The following is a 23,979-nucleotide window of genomic DNA, read 5'->3' as shown; positions in this document are numbered from 1 at the left end:
TCTTACAAGGGTATCCAGTTATACTGAGTAAAATAAATACTAATATAAATGGTAGAATGTAACCAAAGCAACAAGGCTTTTTGGAGTTGCCACAGCATCACTAAAATAAGCATAAGTACTCTCAAATTGTTAAAAGTATTCTCTAAAAGACCAGCCGCAATGAAAGGTATAAAAATATATATAAGTAAAAAGAAAACATGAGAATACTATTTATCTAAATGCAATAAACACCTGAGTTTCAATCACAGGAGATATAAAAATAATACAGTTGGATAGATTCACAGATGCAGAAAAACAATGCTTAGCTAGTCTCACTGTATTTCCTGACTGTCTACAGAATAACTGTTCCCTAGTTAACTTAATTAATACAGCAAGGCAAGATGAGATGTTTACTTCCACAAGGCAGGATGAGGTGATTCAAACTGAACTGAACTGACTTAACTGTATGTGATAACTGACATAGATCTTTTATATCAAGCTCCAAATAAAACAAAACAAACTGCTGTGTGAGTTCTATCCTCTCAGGGCCAGTTATAGAATGACATCATGTTTCATCACCTAACTGGTACAATACACACTCAGAGCTTTGCTAAGACTTGCACTATATGAAAGTTATAAAACAATTTCAAAAACCTCTAATCTTCCCTCCCAGAATTTTTTGTTTAAACATATACATTTAATCAGTTATAATAACATTGTTGATACATTTTTAATACATGCATCTGTACAAATCAGTGTGATAGTCAAATGACACAACACTTTCCACAAAACTCCAGCTAGCTAAGCTGGCATATGTTACACATACACTACCCTATTCTCCCTGGCACACATGGCAATATTTCACATCATCACAATATTATTTTTTTAATAATTGTACTTTTGAAGTCTTAACAGTAATTTGAAGTTTCTGAATAACAGTTCTGGTGCCTTGACTTAAGATATGCACATTTTTTGACTTTGCCATTATTCCAAACTGCAGGAAGAATACTCATCCCACAATCTCATTCATACTTGCACAAATATACATACATTTATACTACTTGTACATAACAGAAAGCAAGGGAACTGTCTCACAGCCAAGGTAAGACATGCTGAGATATGCATACACTTTTCAGTTTTAATAAGGGGAAAGTTAGAAACTTTAAACGAGAGCAGCATTGTCACTGCAAATAAAGTTCTTTTCAAAATGCATAACCATGACATTTTAGCCTGATGCAATTTTAATCCTAGGAAAATTTTAACTTGCATACATCACATTTCATTCATACCTGGCCTCTGTACAGTGAGGACATTCACATTATTACCCATAGTTTCATGGGATTTATACATAGATACATAATTTACACATCCATTTGAACACTGGCTGACTGTATCTACCTGCTAAGACTTGCTAGCCATACATTTGGTACCTTTAATCTAGTCTTAACCTGGTTACTTTAGGCATCCAATATCACCTGAATTTTCTTCTTTTTCTTTTTCTCATCTACATTTCTCTCAGTCAGAAAAAAAAACACGACATTGTCACAAGAAGAGCAATTACACTATATTAATGCCACTGAAAATTGTCTTTATTACATTATTGGAGGGTCCAGGTTGAGTCAGTATCTTCTTAGATCTCACTGGGGCTCCAAATAATGTTGTGGAAATGATAATGTTAAGAAATAACACTCTGATCTTATAAGAAAAGCAGCTAACATTTTTATTTTTTCTAATAACCAGCAGTAATTTCATTTTTCTATTTGCAAACAAGGAAGCAAACTGTCATACTTGTCAAGTTTGAAAGAATACTTAACTAACCTTTTGGACCTTTGACCTTTTGCAGCCAATTGTAACAGATTGCCTTAAGATTTTCTGATTATTACAAAGATGTCACTTTAGAAATGACAAACATTTCATGTTTAACATAAAATTTCTTAATGTTTTGAACAGTTTGTCTTAGATAAACTATATCTACAATAACAAATGTGTGATATTGCCTAGAAATGCATGTTTAGTAAAATAACATATGCGGATACATTTGGCGTTGCAGAAGACTGAATCATCATTTAAGATGAGTTACAAGAGTACATATGTAAGCACATGCGGTTATTAAAGAAATCAAGAAACTCACATTTCAGCTCTACTATATGAATCAGAAATAAACTTTATTTAAATGTGACCTTTAACAAATATCTTTATATAAAGGATGCATTCAGTAATACTAGTATAGCTGCATTAAAACATCAGGTGTCACGGCACATTTTTTTCTCCAGATCTAATAGTCCTTTGCCATGGAATTTGTACTATGACAAACTAGTCTTTCTACTTTCTGAAGCAGAAACTGACAGAAGAATAATATGACTGCAGTTGTAAAAGAATTCAGTCTGGGGTTACAAAATTGTAAGCAATAACAAGCACACAATACAATTTATAATAAGCTAGATGTACCAGCATATCCTGTGTCAGGGAACGTGCAACTCTGACCACTGGAATGTGTTATAAAACTGTGTTTTTTAAAGACATGATAGGATTTGAAAACACATTTCTACTATAGGTTAAATAATCAATTGTCAGTTAAACAAGACAGAATTATTCATAATAATCCCCAATCCTATTATTCTTATTAATGTTTTTATTTTAGTTTAAATAAAGAGGTCGCACTCTTTCAAGTTATTTTTGCCTTGGTTAAATATTAAAACATCATTCAATGAGTGACCCTAGCTGAAACATTTGTATCCTATTTTATTAAGGTAATGAAAACAATGCGTTCTTATATTACAAATCAATAGTTATATTAAAAGATTAGCAAACTAGCTTCCAGTATCATGGAAACAGTTTCTTAAATGTTATAATGTGTGACGTACTTCTTAGGCTGCTGTTACATTTTATTAACAAATATACATTTCTTTGTCATACATCACTGTATTTTTTCTTTTTTTTTTTTTTTTAAAGTTGTTAGGCTATGCTTTTAGATTATTTTATAATTTGCTTATTTTTGTTTAGAAATTATTAAATTCTGATTGACAAATATGGAGATACAAGTCCCTTCAGTGTGTGACATTGTGGAAAAATATTGTGCTTCTTAAGTTCATTTAATTCCTACATATTTGAATTAAAAGTCACTGCAAGTTCTACTTTTATCAACAGACTGTGAGTAGTTCCCTTAAACACATCAAACTCTTGCATCCACCTTCCTACTCCCCTCCCTTATGTATGGTGCCCCTCTTTTCACCAATCTCCATCTTGGCCTTCGGTCCAAACTTGAAGCCTGCTGCCACAAGATCTCCAAATTTGCAACCATTTCAAATAAACTCATCCCACCACTGCCACTCTCTCCTCACCCTCAACTGGCTTGAGCTACCCAACTACTTCAGTTACCTACAACTCACCATTGCCCACAAGCTCATCTTTAAACCTGCCAACTGCCCAGCTCTCTCTACTTCCTTAAAACCTTGCATTCCCAACCTCTCACTCAGATCCAAAAAACAAAATCTCCTTCAAGTCCACAAACCTGCATGACCCTCCTGGCCATCTACTGCTGTCACACTTATTAGCTAAACAGTGGAAATCTCTCCTCACACCACCTACGCAACCTAACCATACAAATTTCAAATCTCAGCTACTCCCTCATCATTTTTCCAAATGGGAATGCCCTTGCCATGCTCCAACTTAATCCCCCCATTCCACCTTGCACTGACTCATCCAACTACCTCTACTATTACTTCATCCCACCCAAAATAATCCCTCCCTACTAAAAACTAATGTTGTCTCTAATATCTGTTGTACTGTACTCTCCAATCTCAAATGTACTATTACCCTCCCCATGCATAATATTTTCCTAATCTACTTATGGCTAGTAGCTATATATTTTGACATTTTAAACCTACAATTCAGTTTATAACAAAAATATTCACTTTATGTAAATGTTGAAATTTCTGTATTGAATTATGTCTTTTCATTTTTGTAACATTGTGACTTGCCAATTGCAAATATCATGGAGCTTATCTGTAAATGTTTAATTAGCTGTATGAACTATGTCCTTTTGTAACATGTGAAATGTAACTTGCAATTATTGTGGAGCTTTTCTCCCTGGGCTTCCACTGAAAACGGGCTCTTCTTGGCCCAGTAGACTTCCCCAGTCATCAAACTTAAATACAATAAATAAATAAATAAATAAATAATAAATAAACAAACATTACGCTATGCACTTCCTTCACCTTAATTCACATGGTGTGATGTGATGCCTATCCGATGATGGTTTGTTTTTTCCAAGCATTTATTTTTTTAATTTGTTGTAAAAAATATTTTTATAGAATCAATTAGGTGCATGTTACCACCGTAATGATATCTAGTTTTCATTTATTTTGCATGTTCTGACATTTGAGCATTTTGTTTATTTATATTAATGTAATTCATCAGGTTTCATATCAGAAAATCATTTTCCATATGCGTGCAAGTAAGAAATGCTTCACTTAGTGTTTAACTGTTTTCAGATATCAGAGCTGCATGCTTTTGTTTGTATGATCTGACAATATAGTAGTGAAAAGATGGCTATGTTCTTCACGTAAACCAAACTTTGTAGACCTCAGATTAATCTTATATTGCATGCACTTTTTTTCTGAGGTGACAGAAAATTACAAAATACCTTGAAAATAGGAGTTGCTCTTTGTTGATTTCTACCTAATACATTTTTGTGCATCCTCTGTTAAGAAATAATATATTTTCTTAATCTTTTAGGAGGGCCATCCTTGGTTAGTGTTCATATACAGCACCCTCCAGAGGCATCTGTGAAGATTCACCATGTTAGCCGAGTTAATGAGAAAACAGAACAAAGTTCTCTTCAGCTGGGTAGCTTTAAGAGAGACATATCCCAGATAGGAGCCCTACGAAAGAGAGCAGAGCTTTATAGTATTCAAGCCCAGCATGGTCCAAGAACAGAAATCTACTCTGAGACTGCAGGAGTTGGATATTGTTTTAAAGAAGTAAACAATCAGGAGGTAAGAGTTTATACTAAACATATTTAAGTGGCTTGCTTAATAGAACCCATCTGTTCTAGTATAAACATGGACTCATTTGGCAATTATGGAAACTATGCCACTTTATTTTCTTTGAAATGATGTTCTATATTTTGCATCACCACTTAACAAACTGGAGTGCAGATACAGTGTCTCATTGTCCATTTTTTCAGATCAGATTCTAGAGTGCAGCATCATAGCATGTTGACCACTGCCCCACCATTTTCTCATGCATATCATATGCCAGGAAACTTGTACTATGTAACTCAACAGAGTCAGTAAACAAGTAGTGTAAAATTAAATGTTGTAGTTTAAGTATCTAAGTGCTGTGATGCATATCAGAACAGAATGCTTGACAAGCTGGAAGGGTGTGCATTTGCCAAAATTAAATAAATAATATTTTGAATTAAACAAATACCATATCTATCCAGTGCTTTTGCCATAGTACAGAAACTATACCTGAAGATGAAGCTATGAAGACTGTGTTTTCAACATGCAGAACATATGTCTTCTTTAAACCCCACAGTGAAAGAAAGGTGCCAGATGTTATTCAATAAATCATGGTAATCAGGATGGCAGCTATAAAAAAAGTTAAGACGGAATATATACCCTGCTGGAAACAAATCAGCAGAAAAGATAACATTGCAAGTAAAATAATTCTACCTTTTCATCATTTATTGTTTGGACATAGCATACTTCCCTTTATAGAAGTACCATACACACTCTGTATAAAATGAATCTGCATTTGTTGTTTAAACTCCTTTCCAACCTCTTGATTTCTAATGATTACAATGGATCTTTTTAAAGGATAAAATACATGTTTTCTATTCCCTGAAGTATGTTTCCCCTATCTGTCAGTCCTACCTCCAAAAATAATGATTTAGGCAATTGGAAACATTTATTTTTACTGATTCCAGTCATAGTGGTAGAGCTAGCCATCTTCTGTAAAATTTGATATTTGTACACTTGCAGGTAACACAAAACATTTCACAAAGTCACCCATCATTCTAGGAACACTGAAAAGTAAACCCCACCCTTCATGGCTCTTTTTGCCCTGTAATGCCTTTTTAAATGATGCATGTCTTCTTGTAAAATATACATGCATTCCCACCCAGTAGCCTGTCCTCTGAAGTCCATAAAATGTCCACATGCAGGTATAAGAACATTTGTATGTAAGATTTCTAGATGGCTTTATTTTGCAGAAGGAGCACACAGCAGTTCCCACAGATGATCTGTGTGAAAGACAGTTTTAAACTTATAGTAAGTATTGCAACTCTTTAATTTAAATGCGGTCTTTCATTGTTTCTTATGCTGGTATATGAGAGTTTCTGCTTTTCAACAGTCTTTCTAATAAGTGCATTCAAGCAGGGATCTTGGTAGTTCCATGTGGGGTTGCACGCATAAGCTTTGAGGCATTCTAAATCATCAAGCTTTTTTTTTTCTTCTCATTCTTTCATTCCAGGGACATATTCATGTCCTGCTACTGTACAGGTTCTGAAATTGAACATCTGACAGCACAGGAAGAACATCCACAAAATACCTATGGATCAGACATGATTTTTTGAGCAATTTCATGTGATGCCTTTCGAGTTGCAGACAAAAGCCCTCAGTAAATTAAGTTTGCTATAGTCCCCTCTAGGATGCCCTTCCCCTACTTCGGTGTACTTGTCAGGGTTCATTTGATTTACTGGTTCTTCCATACACTGTATTCGGGACTTGCTGTTGTTGCTTTTCTGCAATAATGATGCCGTACTCCTTGCTATGGATGGGTTGTCACATGACTAAGGCCGTCAGTAATGCAAGCCATTAGTTTCAGAAAGTGCACACTGTAGCGTGTTCTGCTAAAACTTTTTAAGTGAATTTAAATTCTGTTTAGAATTGTTCCCTCCTCCTTTGCAGCAGGTATTTTTAATTAGGTTGTGAAAGAGATTTTTTTCATTCTCCTCCTGCTGTAAATGTAAACTGGAGTGCTGCAACCAAATGCAATTGTGCTGCAAATCAACCCTTTCATACATCTAGAATTTTGCAGAGCATGCCTGATTTTTGACTCTGATGAGGATTACAGTCAGGAACAAAAGTATTACAGTTTCATAAAATGCATTATAAAATAAAACATGTTTTCTGTAAAATTTTAAGTAACCCGTGTATGAATTTGTGAATGGATTTCAGAATATAAATAAAAAAAGTTGGCAAGGTGGCTGGGTGTGGAAAAGACAGAAGGAGATAAAACTAGGTCAGTATATGCTAGGTGAGATTACAGTACCATTTTCACAACAAAAGAATCCTATTGGACAATGTATCTTTGTATATAGTTGGAATGCATTGCATGGAATTGCATTAATCTGTCTATATGTAAGGTTTTGTGTGTATGTGTGTGCGTATGCATGTACATGTATATGTGTATATATATATATATATATATATATATATATATATATATATATATATATATATATACACACACACACAGACGCACACACACATTATATAGATATATATATATATATATACACATAAATGCACATAAAATCAGTATACATGTGTATACTGAAGGATTTGCAAGTCAAATGACATCAGAAATACTCTGTCTCAGGGAGTCAGGATCTAATCCTCTTTGACAACATAAATGGAACACTGAAGGGACAGGTATATCTTGCAGAGGATACCGCTGCTCTAGAGTAGACTTCCTATCCACATAAAACAAAGGTCATCTCTGTCCATATTCAAGCACAACTTGGATCTATGGATGGGAAACAAAAACGTTACCCCAGGACTGCTGTCTGTACAATTAATTACAGAGGCAACTCTAACATGCTTTATCCCATGCATGGGTCTCCTGTATGATCCCAGTTATTCTCATTAGGGGTAATATATTATTATTGACTATGAGATGTGTAAGGCCAGTCTGAATCCAAATGGGTAGGTTAATTTGAGCACAAAAAGTGAAACGGACTTGGCTTAAAATGGCCTGGAAGACAGCTAGCCTTGTGCTTACCTCTGCACCTATATATCTGTATATATATATATATATATATATATATATATATATATATATACAGGGGCGGCTCATGGCATCGGGCTGCCAGACTGCAGCCCCCTCAGCTAGACAGCTGAGTAGTTTATTTTGTTTTTTTATGTAAAAAAAAAAAAATCTGTTTTTCTACTTTAAATTTCGAGTCCGTGACTCGAAATTACGCGCATGCGCATTGCGCGCTTCAATCGCAACAGCGTTTTTTTTTTTTAATTCTTGCTGCAATGTTTTCATTGCAGCCCGGAGGAGCAAAGAAGGCATCATTGTGATGCCCAGAACTTCCCAGAAATCTATGCGGTTGAGACACAAACCGCATAGATATGGAAGGGGCTCGGACTGCGACGTCCGCAGGCACATCATGACATGTTTGCTGGGCTAAATGCTGCTGACTGGTTGTCGCTCTCTTCCTGGGCTTTATGTGAGCGAGAATCAGTCAGTTCAGTTAGCTTCAGCTTTCCTTGCTTTGTGAGTTTGCGGATTGTTTCGTGATCTTTTTACTTTTTTTTTTTTGTGAATAATTTTTATTTGTTTTGTTTTTGCCTTGGATTTGGGAATCGGATTTTACGTATTTGGGTGGATTTGTCAGCTATGCAGCCTGTGCCTAGAAGAGGAAGAAGAAAGAAGAAAGAACACACGCACACATGAGTGTCTGTAAGTTAGGGTTAGACTATGGGTTAGTGAAGAGAATATGCATAATTTTATGCTTGTGAGTGTACTTTTTTATGCATCTTGTTTAATGGTACTGTTAGGGAAAAGGTACCTAATGTTTAGAGACCTAATGGTTATGGCTGAGGTTAGGGGAAGGGGGAGGGATTGGGTTTAAGTTAGCATAGATGAGTAAAATACTGCAGAGAAGGTCATAGTACAGAACAGTGAAGCACAGATCGTAAATGAGATAACTAGAGCTGATTAACCGTTTGTGTGCTGTTAGAGTTAGGGGACTTGGACTTATCTGCCAGGGTCAGCTCGCCTGTCCTGTGAGAGGAAAGAAATCCAATCTGATGCAATGCTGATAACTAGTGTAGAAAGAGGTGTACAGCATGCAGTACTGTAAGCTGGCGACATGTTCCCTTCTGTTAAGCTTTTTGGGTCATGGGTGGGAATGCGCATAATTCGCAGGGAAGAGTATAGCAGGCCATCATATCACCTGGCTGGGGTGAGGGGATTGGGTCTGAAAAAAGGAAAAAAATGTATATGACTGCCTGAATGATGTCTATGCGAAAAACAGGTCTCTCCTTAGTAGATATGTGGTAGCAGTGGTAGTAGTGGTGGATACTGAACAATTAGGTAGTTAGCAAGAAGGCAGGACAAGAATTTTTTTTTTTTAAACGGAGGAACTTTACTTTCAAATGCAAACAGTTATTGGCTACAATATCCTCTCCCCAGTCTTGGTTTAGGGGATTCCATGCAGAGTGAGAAATGTACTCCCCTTACAAGTTTTGGCAGTTTAGCACAGAGCATTAAGACAATGAGTTGCAAGTGGTCTCTTTCTAATTTTTGAAAACTGTTTGCAAAACATTGGTAATTTTAACTTTTTATAATTCCTTCTCTGTATGTACATCTATTTCATTTGCTACCTTCTCTTATCCTCTGTCCCCGTTTCTTTGTAATTACTGTGAAAATTATTCAACTGGGTTCTGCATGCAAATAGTCATTTTTATCAGTAGACTACCCCTGCAAACAAACAAAAAAATAATAATAATAAAAATCGTGTACTGGCTTTGAATCTCCCATCCTTCATTTGCATTTTGCCTATTCCTTGGCTCTGAGCAGGTTGTTTAACCAGATAGTACTCCCTGAAAAGAGGAAGGTAGGCCTAGTGAATCAGCCCATTTAAAATTAATAAAATAAATTTAAAAAGTAATAATAAAAATGAAATAAAATAACAGACCCAACTGTTCAGTTTACTGAACCAGATGTAATATTTCTAATTTTTATGTAAGACTGAAGAGGTATTTTAACCTGAGTACAGCAGCCCTGTCCACTAACTTCAGCTGTCCTACATGATCTCAACCACACTAGCATTGCTGACATGAGAAAGTGCATTAAAAGTCCACTGCTGACTGAAGATAACTCATCAACAGTTAAGGTTCACTGCATCCTGACAGGGGCTTTTGAAAATTTTCAACAGTAGCGGTCAGCTCCTCCCACCACCCTTTCTTAGCATAGTCCAGGAAGGTGGCTGTTGACTGTGTGTGTGTGTGTGTGTGTGTGTGTGTGTGTGTGTGTGTGTGTGTGTGTGTGTGTGTAAATGCGAAGGCATGTGCGTGTTTGTGTACATATATTTGTGCATTTCTATTTTGCTTACCTAAAATCACTAAAGTAAGTACAACTGGTGTGTGTGTGTGTGTGTGTGTGTGTGTGTGTGTGTGTGTGTGTGTGTGTGTGTGTGTGTGTGTGTGTAATGCCCCAGAGAACAGATGGTAGTGTGTGGAGATGCTCAGGCTTGAACCCTGTACCTTGTATGCAGGTGTTAAGGACCTGAATTCCCTACCCACCACCATTTGTAAAAAAAAAAATTGCAGATATTTGCCTCATATTTGATCTGATCTGTACCTCATAATATCTGTGGTTTCTAAATATTATGATGCTTGATAGTTGATGGTGCACTGGTAGCATTGTTGCTTTACAGCTGCAGGTTCTTGGGTTTGATTCTTGGCTGGGGTGCCTTCTGTGTGGGGTCTGCATCTTCTCTCTGTGTTTGTGTGGGTTTGCTTTTGTGTCCTCCCATGTTATAAAGACATGTCTGCATTATTTCTTCCTGGGCCTCTGCTGAAAATTGTTTTTTTATTCCAAGTCAGATTGTCCTGTTTAAGAAATGTTAAATCAAATTGACAGGCATTTGAATTTCAGACTTCAGGTTTCTGAATGTTTAATTCCTTACATATTTTATTTGATGGTGCAGTGGTAGCATTGTTGCCTCACAGCTATAGGTTTTCTGGTTTGATACTTGGCTGGTGTGCCTTCTGTGTGGAGTCTGCATCTCATCCCTGTGTTTGTGTGGATTTGCTCTGGTGTCCTGTCATTTTACAAAGACATATGTCTGCAGTATTTCTCCCTGGGCCTCTGTTGAAAATTGTTTTTATTCCGTCAGAAGTAAAATTGACAGGCATTTGAATTTCAGACTTCATATTCTTCAGAAATAGCAATTTTCTAAGTTTATAAGATGAATATTTGAAATGTGTCCTTTTTCTTTGGACTGTATTACCCCATTATTGGTTTTGTCCAGGTTTCTTTGTGCTAAGGTTGACAACTATGGCAACAACTGAATTCACTGAATATGCCTGAGGGCTGTATTCCCTCATTACTGGGTTTGTCCAGGTGTTTTGTGTGAACTGAATTCATTAAATGATAGTCAATTAAGTTTCAGTCTTCCTCTCTTTCACAATGCAGCTGATTTGGTGTAGGGGTATGTTGCTCTGACTGTTTTGCACAGGGACTTGGCAGTAAAATGTATGGTGTTAACACAGCATTCTTCTTCTTTCACAAAGCAGGTGATTTGGCATAGTTGTATGTTGCTCTGACACAGCATTTTATTCTAGCAACTTTCCAAGATTATACAAGCAATGTTTAACGTGTCCCTGGTTTTTGGCCTTTTAACCCCCACCCCCAATAAATTTGGCTTTTTCCATATTTCTTGTGCTGCGAAGTTGAGATGCAGTTGAGTATTGAGTAGATTTTACAAGAAGCTGAGAGCTGCAGGTGAAGAGAAGTTTAGTGCTGCTTATGATGTCAACAATACCACTATGCCAAATTGTGTACTTGCTTCTGATGCAGAAGGTTGTTGGTTCTACTCCCACAAGGGGTGAATGCTGCCGTACTGAAAAAGTTAAGATACTAACTATGAGCCTGTTATCAGTTTGCCATCCATTTCCTATTGCAATATTACTAGCTTATCATTTTTAATGTAATGTACGAAATTTATTCCTCGGGCATCAGACACTTTATTTTTCGATGAAACCATGAAATATAAAGGTGTTTGCTAGCAGCAACCTCTTCATTAGTTACAGATTTATTTAATGTGGAATTATTTAGATGGCTTTTTTACTTCTTCAGCGATTGTGCATACTTACTGATAATGGTGGACTGTAGAATTGCACATGTTTACTGATAATGGTGGACTGTAGAAGTTTGAGTATACTTTTATGATGGAAATGTTCTGAATTGGGGAGTTTTGTCATTGTTGGTGCATGCGTTTTGTTTCATTGTTTACTGGAAAAATGTTCAAAACAATATGAAGGTGTATCAAAGAGCACATGTATGTTTCATATGCAACGGGCCTATGATTTGAAAACAGCCCAGAATTAATCTTTATCTGCCACTGGTAAAATGTATTTTCTTTGAATGTGGTTTCAATGCTGTTTCAATGAATGTGAGTTTCAAGGGGAGAGAAGTTTTACTGCTAAGTTTGTTTAGCAGATGTCTTACTGTTTGTGCTGTAAAATGCAAAATAAAACTTTCAAATGAAGTCCAAATCATGATAGAGGTAAATCAGTATGCACATTAGTGTTTATGGTAAATGGAGTGAAATAGCTAAGTAATGGATCATTGGAATGGCTGCAGGGGGAGGCTCCATTTGACCATGATTTTGACGGTGAAGGGCAGCAAACTTAGACAGCCCCAGCTGAACTATACCACCCAACTGTCCAGATTTTCAAAGAATGAATAGATGTTTGCTTATTTTTGGTTTGTTCCTCATAAAATTTGTGGCTTTCTGGTAAATCATTTAGGAATTAAGTCACTAAATAATGACACACTGAGTTTCAGACTTCATAACCTTCAGAAAAATGCATACTAAAGTAAGACCTGTTGTTCTATCAACTGTCTAAGTTTATACAAGAGCAATTTTTAGTACTGTTTATATGTTCCCCCAATATATTTAGCCTTGTCCAGATTTATTGCATTAACAGGTTGAGAGGTACATGCAAATAAATTGCTTTATAGAATTAGGCATAGCCAAACCTCTCAACTGTCTCTGATTTTGGCTCAAATAATAATCCCTCCATAAAATAGCAATTTCGAAGAAAACATGGAGGATTTACAATTTAGAAATAACTGTAATAATTAGAGTTATAGATAACTTTTATTTCAGAAATGCATGTAGATTATTTTATTTTGTCAGCTGCTCAAGTTAGCAGTACTAATGTTAAAGTGTCCCTTCTTTGACAGGTTCCCAGCTGTATTGTGTGGCTATTTTATATTTTTACATCACATTTTTGGTCCATTTTTTATAAAATTGTTGTTTTTTTGGCAAATCATTAAAGACTGAAGTTAGAAAATAATGACAGACATTTGAGTTTCAGGTTTCATACCATTCAGAAAAGTCATACTAATGCAAGACCTATTCTATTACCTAAGTTTATAAGAGCAATATTTTAAAAATTGCCCTTATTTTGGGCCTTTGTCCCACTTCTTTGTATGGCTTTGTCCAGATTTCTTACTCTGAGGTTAAGAGGTATGACTAATGTGTCAGGGTCATCACAGTCAGCCTGAGACATTTCAAATTGTGACATACTTGTTGCACCCCACTCCCCCATGTAGTGACTCTGGATGTGTTGAAGCAAGGCAAGGAGTAGTTATGCAGTGTAAATGTGCAGGGTATCCACCCATCCAAGGTAGACACAAGTACTAGAGTGGCTTTTCATCTGTCCTTGAGTTTTGCAGAATGGTCTGGTTTCTGTCATTTTTTTTTTGTACTGTGGATTTATGCTTATTACTCAGAGTGCCTGTTGCTTTGTGTTTAAGTAGCAATACTTTAATGACCATCAGGTAAGCTTGGTTGAGATTGTAAGATGCAAGTAAGCTTTAATAAGCATTAAGCATACTGTTAAAGAATTGCCAAAATTGAAGGCCTTTCTGTTGTTGCCATGTATAGAATACTTAACTAGATAATGTATAAGCCTTGGGTATTGAAATGCATATGACAGTATTTGTAATAAAGGACAGGATTACATTATTTTAAGAAGCTCATTACACTTGGAGACTTCCAGTCATCTCTGCAGGCTTTACCCGTAAACTAAACAGAATGCCAATAGTGTGGTCCATAACCTGTACAGTAATCCTTTTAAGCAATGTTTCTTGAGCTTATTTCTTGTTTGCTTTTCATTTTTTACTTTGATCATGTTTTCCCCATGAAACAAGTAGATAGTTGTCAGGCAGCAGGTCTTTTCTTGGATAAGGAACATGTTTACAAGTGGGGGCATCAGAGATTTCTACTTTCAGCATGTTACTTGGTACTTTAATAAAGCTGAATATAAATTATAATTAGAACTGCAGTGCAATAAGTGGTTTGAGTTGAATGCTGCTCGTTTTTCTTGAACTTGATTTTGACTGGCATTCCATTAATGTATTTAAAAAAGTAATTTATTTTTTCATGCCTCACAACCTTTTTGTTTCCATCTAGATATTAAGTAAGCTGTGATGCAGCGAATGCATTGAAATATTTTTATTCTTCTACACTTCATTTTGTCTTGATTGGACTCCATTATATTTAGTTAGTTTTTGTGGTTTTGAGCATAGCTCCTCCCCTTTCTAGTTGGCCACACCCCTTGTCATTGACCCCACCCATTTAGCTGTCTCCTGCATCCCCCTTTGTTTTGAAGTCACCAGCCGCCACTGCTATATATATATATATATATATATCTCATACTTTGCATTATCGAGTTTACACTTTACCAAAATTTAAACCAGCGAGACGAGTACTTTGAAAACGGACATCACCGGACCTTCACTTTGCCAAAGTTTACATCAACTAAACACCTGCTGCTACAACAAAACAAAAAAATATACATTTTCTAACATTTACGCACGAGGACAAGCCCTCATTCACCCCCCATGTAGGAGGCTGTGCCCCCACACCCCTGCAAATTATATATACCAACACCGAGATCACACTACAGTGAGGAAAAGGGTAGATTTCCTGATCATCACTGTATCTCAATCTCCATTCCAAAGCTCCCAGCACTGAGACATGTGTAGTAGGTGTTTCACTGATGTACACTTCAGCAAAGTGAAGGTTCGACGATGTCCAGTTTTAAAGTACTCATCTGGTTGGTTCAAGTTTCGGTAAAGTGTAAATTAAGTAATGTAAAGGAGATCCATGCATATATATGACCTCCCTAGGCTCATCAAAACTTTTCAAGAAACAACTAAGGTACCATTTCAAATCCAACTGGCTATGCCCTTGCTCTAATCCTGACTGACTTTAGTACCCAACTCTCTCTACAGCTCTCTCCATTACTTTCTCTACTTGTCTCTACTACTTGTATCACTCCTCGTCTGTAGCTCACCGTATATCCACTTTGATATTACTTTTCCTATAACATCTCTTCTCTTTACTCAATACACCTCTCGATCCTGTCATCTACCCTCTCACTTAAACCTATACTTTGCTCCCTGCTGTGCAATTCTATTTCTTAGAACTGGTGCCCTGGCACAAATGTATTATCATAACTGTCAATACTATATAGTATAGACCTTTGTATGTGCTGCCTCTTTCTTTCTTTTCAAAATTACTACTCCTGCTTTTCCTAATAACATGGGATTAGGAATTCTACTCAGTATTTAGTATTTTAAGTATTATACATATTCTGTAAAAATGATGTAATTTAAGAACTGTACATTTCTGTAACAATGCTTCTGTATTGTTAATATCCTACATTCAATTAGTTCATTAATCCTTATAAGTTGTATCTTATAGTAATGTATTTTATGTAATGTACCAGTATATAGTGGAGCTTTTCTCCATGGGCCTCTGCTGAAAATGGACATGTATCCAGCCAGACTAGCCCGGTCAACAAATGTAAAATAAATAAATAAATAAAAATATATATATATATATATATATATATATATATATATATATATATATTTTATACACACACACATATATATATATATATAAATATATATATATATATATATATATATATATAGCTATATATCTCTATTGCATGTGTGTGTGTGCACGTATTTATATATGTCTTGTTTAAACTTAAGTGAGATCTACACATACTTCTCAACTCTCCATGGATTTGCAGAACTTGCCTGATTTTGCATCATATTTTTGTCATGTTCTTGGTATATTTTTTCTAGGTAAATCAGAGAGGATATAGTCAATCAATAATAAGTTTAGAAGTTTGATGCTGATTATTCTAGAATTAGATACTTAACATTGCAAATGTGACAAGATTATAGTAACTATTCATACCTCTCCAGTGTACTTTACTGTAATGAATGTTCATCATTTTGAGTCTTAAAAGTCCATGTTCCATATTGTTCCACATTGAAAAAGAGTCTAATCCACATTCATTACTAAGATTTTAGTCTAACACGCATTCATTACTAAGATGTTTTTAAAAAAATATCTGTGGTAAATAATACTGAATCATATTAATTCAGCCAAGGAGCTTTTTATAAGTAGAAAATGACATATTTTAATGACACTGTGTGCTTCTGTGTCAACGTTGTAAATGTATCCCACATTTTGCTCATTTACTCCCCATTATGAGAGAGAGTTTTCCACATCTTGGAGCTGGAAGGTTGAGAGCTATGCAACATTTTTTTTAATTCATTTATTTATTTAGCTAGTTTGCTTGCCTGACTTTGTAATGTACAACTGGGCAAAGGTCCTTTTCAGCCACACCTCTCAAGTGTACCTCAATACAAGGAATGTTCTGTATTTTGGATCTTAAAAAGTCCCTATTCCTTGTAGTTATACATGAAAGGGTCTGTTACACATTCAGTTTTATGAAATTTTTGAACCAATATCCATTATAAATAGTACTGAATCATATATTACTTCAACAAAAGAATGCTTCTTTGTTGAAGTTGTGAGTAAGCTGTTTGCATGTGTTCCACATTTTGAGATGTAGTGTTCTTCATTTTGGAGATGGAAGGTTGAAAGCTATATGTTTCCAGCAGAGGCTTAGGGTGAAAAGCTCCATATTACCTGCATTTCTACAGGTAATTAGCATAAACTAATGTTCAGAATTATTTTACAGAAAGTTTAGAGCTCTGACAGCAGATATTGCACCAGTTACATACTTGAGTCCTATAAAGTTGTGTAAAGTGTGAGAATTGTATGGCATTTGTTTGATATGGCCACATAAGGATCAGGGGTAGTAACGATGTTGGTGCAAGAACCCAGACACTGGGGATGCACAAGCCAGTGCATTTCTTTGTGCCGGTTCCAAGCCCGGATAAATGGAGAGGGTATCCGGCGTAAAGTTTGCCAAATCATACATGTGGACAACAGTACAGATATACATACCGGATCGGTCAAGGCCTGGGTTAACAATGACCGCCACCAGTACTGTTGGCCAACAGGGTGCTGGCGGAAATTGGGCTACTGTTGGCCAAATGAGGAGAAGAGGGGTAAGGCATGCCTGAAGGCAGGTAATGGCTTGGACTGTGATAGTGAACGTCAGAACTTTGAATGTTGGCAGTATGACTGGTATAGGGAGATAGCTAGCTGATATGATGGACTGAAGGAAGGTTGGTATACTGTGTGTGCAAGAGACTAGATGGAAGGGGAGCAAGGCTAGGTGTATTGGAGGTGGGTTCAAATTGTTTTATTATGGTGTGGATGGGAGGAGAAATGGCGTAGGGGTTATCCTGAAGGAACAGTATGCTAAGAGTGTTTTGGAGGTGAAAAGAATGTCAGATAGAGTGATGTTTATGAACTTGGAAATTGAAGGTGTAATGATGAATGTTAGTGCATATGCTCCACAAGTTGTGTGTGCGATGGATGAGAAAGAAAAATTTTGGAGTGGGTTGGATGACGTGGTGGTGACTGTACCCAAAAGTGAGAGACTAGTGATTGGAGCAGATTTCAATGGCCATACTGGTGAAGGGAAGAGAGGGGATGAGGAAGTGATGGGTAGGTATGGTGTTAAGCAAAGAAATGCAGAAAGTCAGATGGTAGTGGATTTTGTGAAAAGGATGGACATGGCTGTGGTGAATACGTATTTTAACAAGAGGGAGGAGCATAGAGTGACATACAAGAGTGGATGAAGATGCACACAGGTGGATTATATCTTATGTAACAGGGCCAGTCTGAAGGAGATTGGAGACTGTAAAGTGGTGGCAGGGGAAAGTGTAGTTAGGCAGCATAGGATGGTGGTTTTTAGGATGACATTGGTGATCAAGAAGAGGAGGAGGAGTGTGAGGGCAGCACCAAGGATCAAATGGTGGAAACTGAAAAAGGGTAATTGTGAGGTGATGTTCAGGGAAGAGTTAAGACAGGCACTGGGTGGCAGTGAAGAGTTACCAAATAGCTGGGTAACTACAGCAGAGCTAGTAAGGGAGATGGCTAGAAAGGTGCTTGGTGTGACATCTGGAAATAGGAAGGATGACAAGGAGACATGGTGGTGGAATGAGGAAGTACAGGAGAGTATACAGAGAAAGAGGTTGGCGAAGAAGAAGTAGGATTGTCAGAGAGATGAAAGTAGATGAGTATAAGGAGAGGAGGTGCATGGCAAAGAGAGAGGTAGTGAAGGCAAAGGATAAGGCATATGAAGAGTTGTATAAAAGGTTGGACACTAAGGAGGGAGAAAAGGACCTATGCCAAATGGCAAGACAGAGGGACTGAGCTAGGGAAGATGTGCAGCAGGTAAAGGTGATAAAGGATAATGAGGGAAACATACTCACAAGCGAGGAGCGTGTGTTGAGGAGATGGAAAGAGTACTTTGAGGGGTTGATGAATGAAGAGAATGAAAGGGAGAGAAGGTTGGATGATGTGGGGATAGTGAATCATGAAGTGCAATGGATTAGCAAGGAGGAAGTAAGGATTGCTATGAAGAGAATGAAGAATGGAAAGGCTGTTGGCCCAGATGACATACCTGTGGAAGCATGGAGGTGTTTAGGTAAAACGGCAGTGGAGTTTTTAACCAGATTATTTAATGAAATCTTGGAAAGTGAGAGGATGCCTGAGAAATGGAGAAAAAGTGTTTTGGTACCGATTTTTAAGAATAAGGGTGATGTGCAGAGCTATAGTAACTACAGAGGGAATAAATTGATCAGTCACAGCATGAAGTTATGGGAAAGAGTAGTGGAAGCTAGATTAAGAAGCAAGGTGATGATTAGTGATCAGCAGTATGGTTTCATGCCAGGAAAGAGCACTACAGATGCAATATTTGCTCTGAGAGTGTTGTTGGAGAAATACAGAGAAGGTCAGAAGGAGTTGCATTGTGTCTTTGTGGACTTAGAGAAAGCATATGACAGGGTGTTTAGAGAGGAGCTGTGGTATTGTATGAGGAAGATGGGAGTGTCAGAGAAGTATGTACGAGGGTAGTGTGACAGTGGTGAGGTCTGTGGTGGGAGTAATGGATGCATTTAAGGTGGAGGTGGGATTACATCAAGGATCAGCTCTGAGCCCTTTCTTATTTGCAATGGTGATGACAGGAGCGGCCTTAGGTCAACTGGTGCCCTAGGCAAAAGGGCTCCATGGTGCCTCTCACCACACTAACTGGTGCCCCCATCCTGGTCTACCTACACCAAATAAATACTGGAAAAGTGCCCCTGCCAGATCAGCGCCCTAGGTGGCCGCCTAGTTGGCCTATGCCTAAGGCCGGCTATGGGTGATGAACAGGTTGGCAGATGAGATCAGACAGGAGTCCCTGTGGACTATGATGTTTGCAGATGACATTGTGATCTGTAATGAGAATAGGGAACAGGTGGAGGACACCCTGGAGAGGTGGAGATATGCTCTAGAGAGAAGATGAATGAAGGTCAGCAGGACTAAGGCAGAATATGTGTGTGAGAATGAGAGGGAGGATGCAGGGAGTAGAGGTGACGAAGGTGGATGAGTTTAAATACTTGGAATCAACAGTTCAGAGTAATGGTGAGTGTGGAAGGGAGGTGAAGAAGAGAGTACAGGCAGGATGGAGTGGGTGGAGAAGAGTGTCAGGAGTGATTTGTGACAGACGAGTACCAGTAAGAGTGAAAGGGAAGGTCTACAAGAGGTTAGTGAGACCAGCTATATTATATGGGTTGGAGACAGTGGCATTGACAAAAAGGCAGGAGTTTGAGCTGGATGTGGCAGAATTAAAGATGTTAAGATTTGCACTGGGTGTGACGAGGGTGGACAGGATTAGGAATAAGTATATTAGAGGGTCAGCCCAGGTTGGAAGGTTTGGAGATGAAGCCAGAGAGGCAAGATTACGTTGGTTTGGACATGTGCTGAGGAGGTATGCAGAGTATATTGGGAAAAAGATGCTAAGGATGAAGCTACCAGGTAACAGGAAAAGAGGAAGGCCTAAGATAAGGTTTATGGATGTGGTGAGAGAGGACATGCAGGTGGTTGGTTTGACAGAGCAAGATGCAGAGGATAGGAAGAAATGGAAACAGTTGATCCGCTGTGGCGACCCCTAATGACAGCAGCCGAAAGAAGAAGAACAGTGTTGGTGTAAGGGCAGGACTGCTGTGCAAACAGATCTAATGTGTTGTAATGTTAAATATAAATGGGATAGGATCAGAATAAGAAGTGTGCTTAGCAAAGGTGTTTTACTAGTTCAGGATTATAAAGTAGAGTAGTAGGAACAGCCTGCAGAGTTATTAGGTTTTCATATATTCAAAAGTTCATTATCAGAAGAGCACAAGACTTGTGTGGTTTCATCTGATAGACCATATTAACTGCAAGGCAAATGACTCTTATTACCATTTATCATATGACCATGTAACATGTGACAGAAGAGATGTTTCTGATAGGTTGGATGTAGATATTTAAACTTTGAGCAACTGTTACGCAGATTTTTATATTGAGAAAGAGTCTTATAGATTTGAAACTTTTGATGCAGTGCTATATTTTGGAATTAAAGGTCTTTTATGGTATCTAAGACAATTGGACTACAGTTTTTTTATCAGTATATCATTCACAGCTTGTCAATACCCACTCTTACATGGAACTTCCTTACTTGAGGAGGACCCCGCCAGCCAAGTCAGATGTGAAATTCTGGATAACCATCCGATAATCTAGTTCCCATTTAAGGGATGTAATGTATCGTGTGTGTGTGTGTGTGTGTGTGTGTGTGTATGTTTGTGTGTGTGTGTGTATGTGTGTTCAGGAGGTGATTAAGTGTTGTTCTGTACTGCATTGCACCTCTAATGTTTCTGAAATATATGAAGAAGGCTTTGTGGTTTCCTTAGCTGAGGTAGCAGTTCTCAATTAAAACCTACATTTCGTGAATTTGATTTTGAGATCATTGTTGATCAGTTTGAGTTTCATCTTGTATAATTTGCTTACTCTAGTGTTCCACCATAAATATGTATTCCTGAATTTGACATTGCATTGCTGTCTTATGGGGACAGGTGCTTTGATGCATTCTTTGTGGTGGGCATAAGCATTATCTGCAAATGTGGAAGCATGCAAAATGGAATCATCGAGGTGATGAGGGTGCTTAAATTTCATCATCACTTAGCTAGGTTATGTTTTTCCTTAGAATAGTGTCTAAAAATAAGATAAACTGGTTTTGTGGAAAGTAAAGTTCTATCCTCAGGATACTGAGTGTTAGCCCACAGTGGTCAAATTTGACCAATGACAAGGTACCCATAGCTGCTGAACATAAGATGGCTATATTTGTGAGAATCATGTCCAGTATTTTTGAATCCCTGGTTGTGAATTGAACCACTTCGTCTAAACTAAAGCTGCCATTAAAGAAATCCAAGAATCTTGGTGTGTATTTAACTGGGAAACCTGCACAACTTCAAATAATAGAGGGATATCTGAAGTCTCCCAAAAGAATAGTGTTTTAATTTTTTTCTTTGTCCCCATTAGGACATCTTTACACAGGTGCAGCCCCCCCACCCATGATTATAAAATAGGACCCATGAATGGTTGTGCAAAGCCAACATGAATACACTGTCATGGCCGATGCAGCCATTCCCAATGGTGCTTGAGATGGTACATTTTGAACCATTTTACTTGTGCCCTACCCTGACTACTGGAAATACTGCCCCACAATGTAGGTGTGCTGCTACCATCACTGAAATACCTTTGGAGAGACAAAGATGGGCATTTCAGGCTGATAGCTAGTGATCATGCTAATTGCCTTGAACACAAACACTGGGAAAACAACTGCATTCTCCCAAATTAAAACTATGGTTTCCCTGTGAAGTCAAAGTAAACTTTATTGTCATTTAGACCCACACATGAGTGCAAGCTAAATGAAATTTTGTTACTTCGAGCTCAACATGCAGACCAAAAACATGTACAAAATATAACAATATAAATATAAAAACAGAACTACAAACTCTATATATAACATTAACATTGACACAGCACTAGGACATAATTACAATTTTTCTGTCTGGCTATAGCAACAGTTAGTGTTGCACAGTAGATATTGCACTTAGAGGTTTTAAGCAGTGGTAGATGACACCATTTTGTCCATTGCATGGAATGTAGCTTGTATTTCAAGTTACTGCACAAAAGTGATAAGTATCCATTGAGCTATTGCAAAAGGGAGATAACCTAGTAATGACTTATTGCACTTTAAGAAAAAGATATTTCCTTCAGCCTGTGTGGCTACTGACTTGGTGACCTGTTGGCTTGCCTTGCTACTCAAGTTTAATAGTCTGATGGCCTGAGGAAAGAAGTCGTTCCTGAATCTAGTCATTTTGCAATGTATGCTTGTTTAGCACTTGCCTGAAGAAAATGCAGGAGAACAGTTCCTGAGCTGGGTGGATATAGTCTTTAACAATCTTTGTGGTTCTTCCCAGACACTGTGCATAGTACAGATCCTGTATAGATAGAAGTGTGGATCTCGTTATTCTCTCTGCCACTTTCACCACCCTTTGGAAGGTCTTATGATCCATGATTCCTTGAAGTTTCCATACAATACTGTGATATTGCTTGTCAAGATACTCTCAGTGGCACCTAAGAGCATGCAATGAGGCTACATTGCATGCCCTTAGGAGCACATATACTTCACTTGTTAATCAGGGTTTTCGTTTAGCCCTTATGGTGATGGTTTTGATAGCTGTCACATCATCCATGCATTTGGATATGTATGCCATCACAGATTCCTTGTACTCATCTAGACTGATGAGTTAGCTGTCTATACCCTTGACTTTAAACATATTCTAGTCTGTGTTCTGAAAGCAGTCCTGGAGTGCTGACACTGCTCCCTCTGGCCATATTTTTGTTTACTTCTTAGTCGGCACGTTTCTTATTAATAGTGCTTTGTGAGCAGGGATTAGCATGATGGTCAGATGATCCATGTTTCCCAAGTGTGGGTGCTGTACCACCTTATAAGCCAACTTGACGTTGGTATATACCCTGTCCAGTGCGTTCTCTCCCTCGTGGTGAAGGCCACTTGTTGGTGATAGTTGCATAGAAATTGCTTCAGGTTTGCTTGGTTGAAGTCACCAGCTATTAAATGAGCGAATTATGGCTTATGATTCTGCAGCTTATTGATTGCCTGATGAAGTGTGGCCAGTGCCTCATTGGTGTTAGAACTGTGAGGAATATAAACATGTGTGAAGCCCACACCATTAAACTTCCTTGGCAAGTAGAAGGGTCTCCATCTTAACGTCTTGAACTCAATGTTTTCTGAGCAATAAGTGGTAATTGTCTCACAGTTGTTACACCATTTGCTATTGACATATATACAGACATCCCCTCATCTAGAATTGCCATTGTGTCTGATTTCTGTCAGCTCTAACTAATGTCACCCCTTCCATGTGTACAGCACTATCACTGATATTAGAGTTTAACCAAATATCTATAAACATGAGCACACAACTATTTATCACCTTGTTATTAGGGCACAATTACATGCATCTGTTTTCAATGATTTTAAAATGCATATGGGTGTTTTGTATGTACTTCCTGGCAGCTTGTTCATTCAAGGCCAGTTCAAAAAGGTATACATCGCATACTGGTCCAAAGGGGACAAGTACTTTAGAGTAAGCAAGAGGAAGATTCTGCAGACTGAAGTTGATTTTGCAGCTGTT

At 37.6% G+C, this 23,979-nt stretch overlaps 1 protein-coding gene across 1 annotated transcript in view; it reads left to right on the top strand.

Annotated features, from left to right (window-relative positions):
• The window catches only part of LOC122793921 (latent-transforming growth factor beta-binding protein 4-like), a 2,484,519-nt gene that overhangs the window by 237,674 nt on the left and 2,222,866 nt on the right, over positions 1–23,979 (top strand). The window contains exon 2 of the mRNA XM_044062009.1: positions 4,717–4,976. Within this exon, the coding sequence (XP_043917944.1) occupies positions 4,717–4,976 (260 nt within the window). The remainder of the gene's footprint in view (positions 1–4,716; positions 4,977–23,979) is intronic.

The sequence above is a fragment of the Protopterus annectens genome, chromosome 1.part0 (genome assembly GCF_019279795.1).
Source record: "Protopterus annectens isolate FY-2018-M chromosome 1.part0, PAN1.0, whole genome shotgun sequence".
Classification (NCBI taxonomy): Eukaryota; Metazoa; Chordata; order Ceratodontiformes; family Protopteridae; genus Protopterus; species Protopterus annectens.
This window is presented reverse-complemented; position numbering and strand designations above follow the sequence as displayed.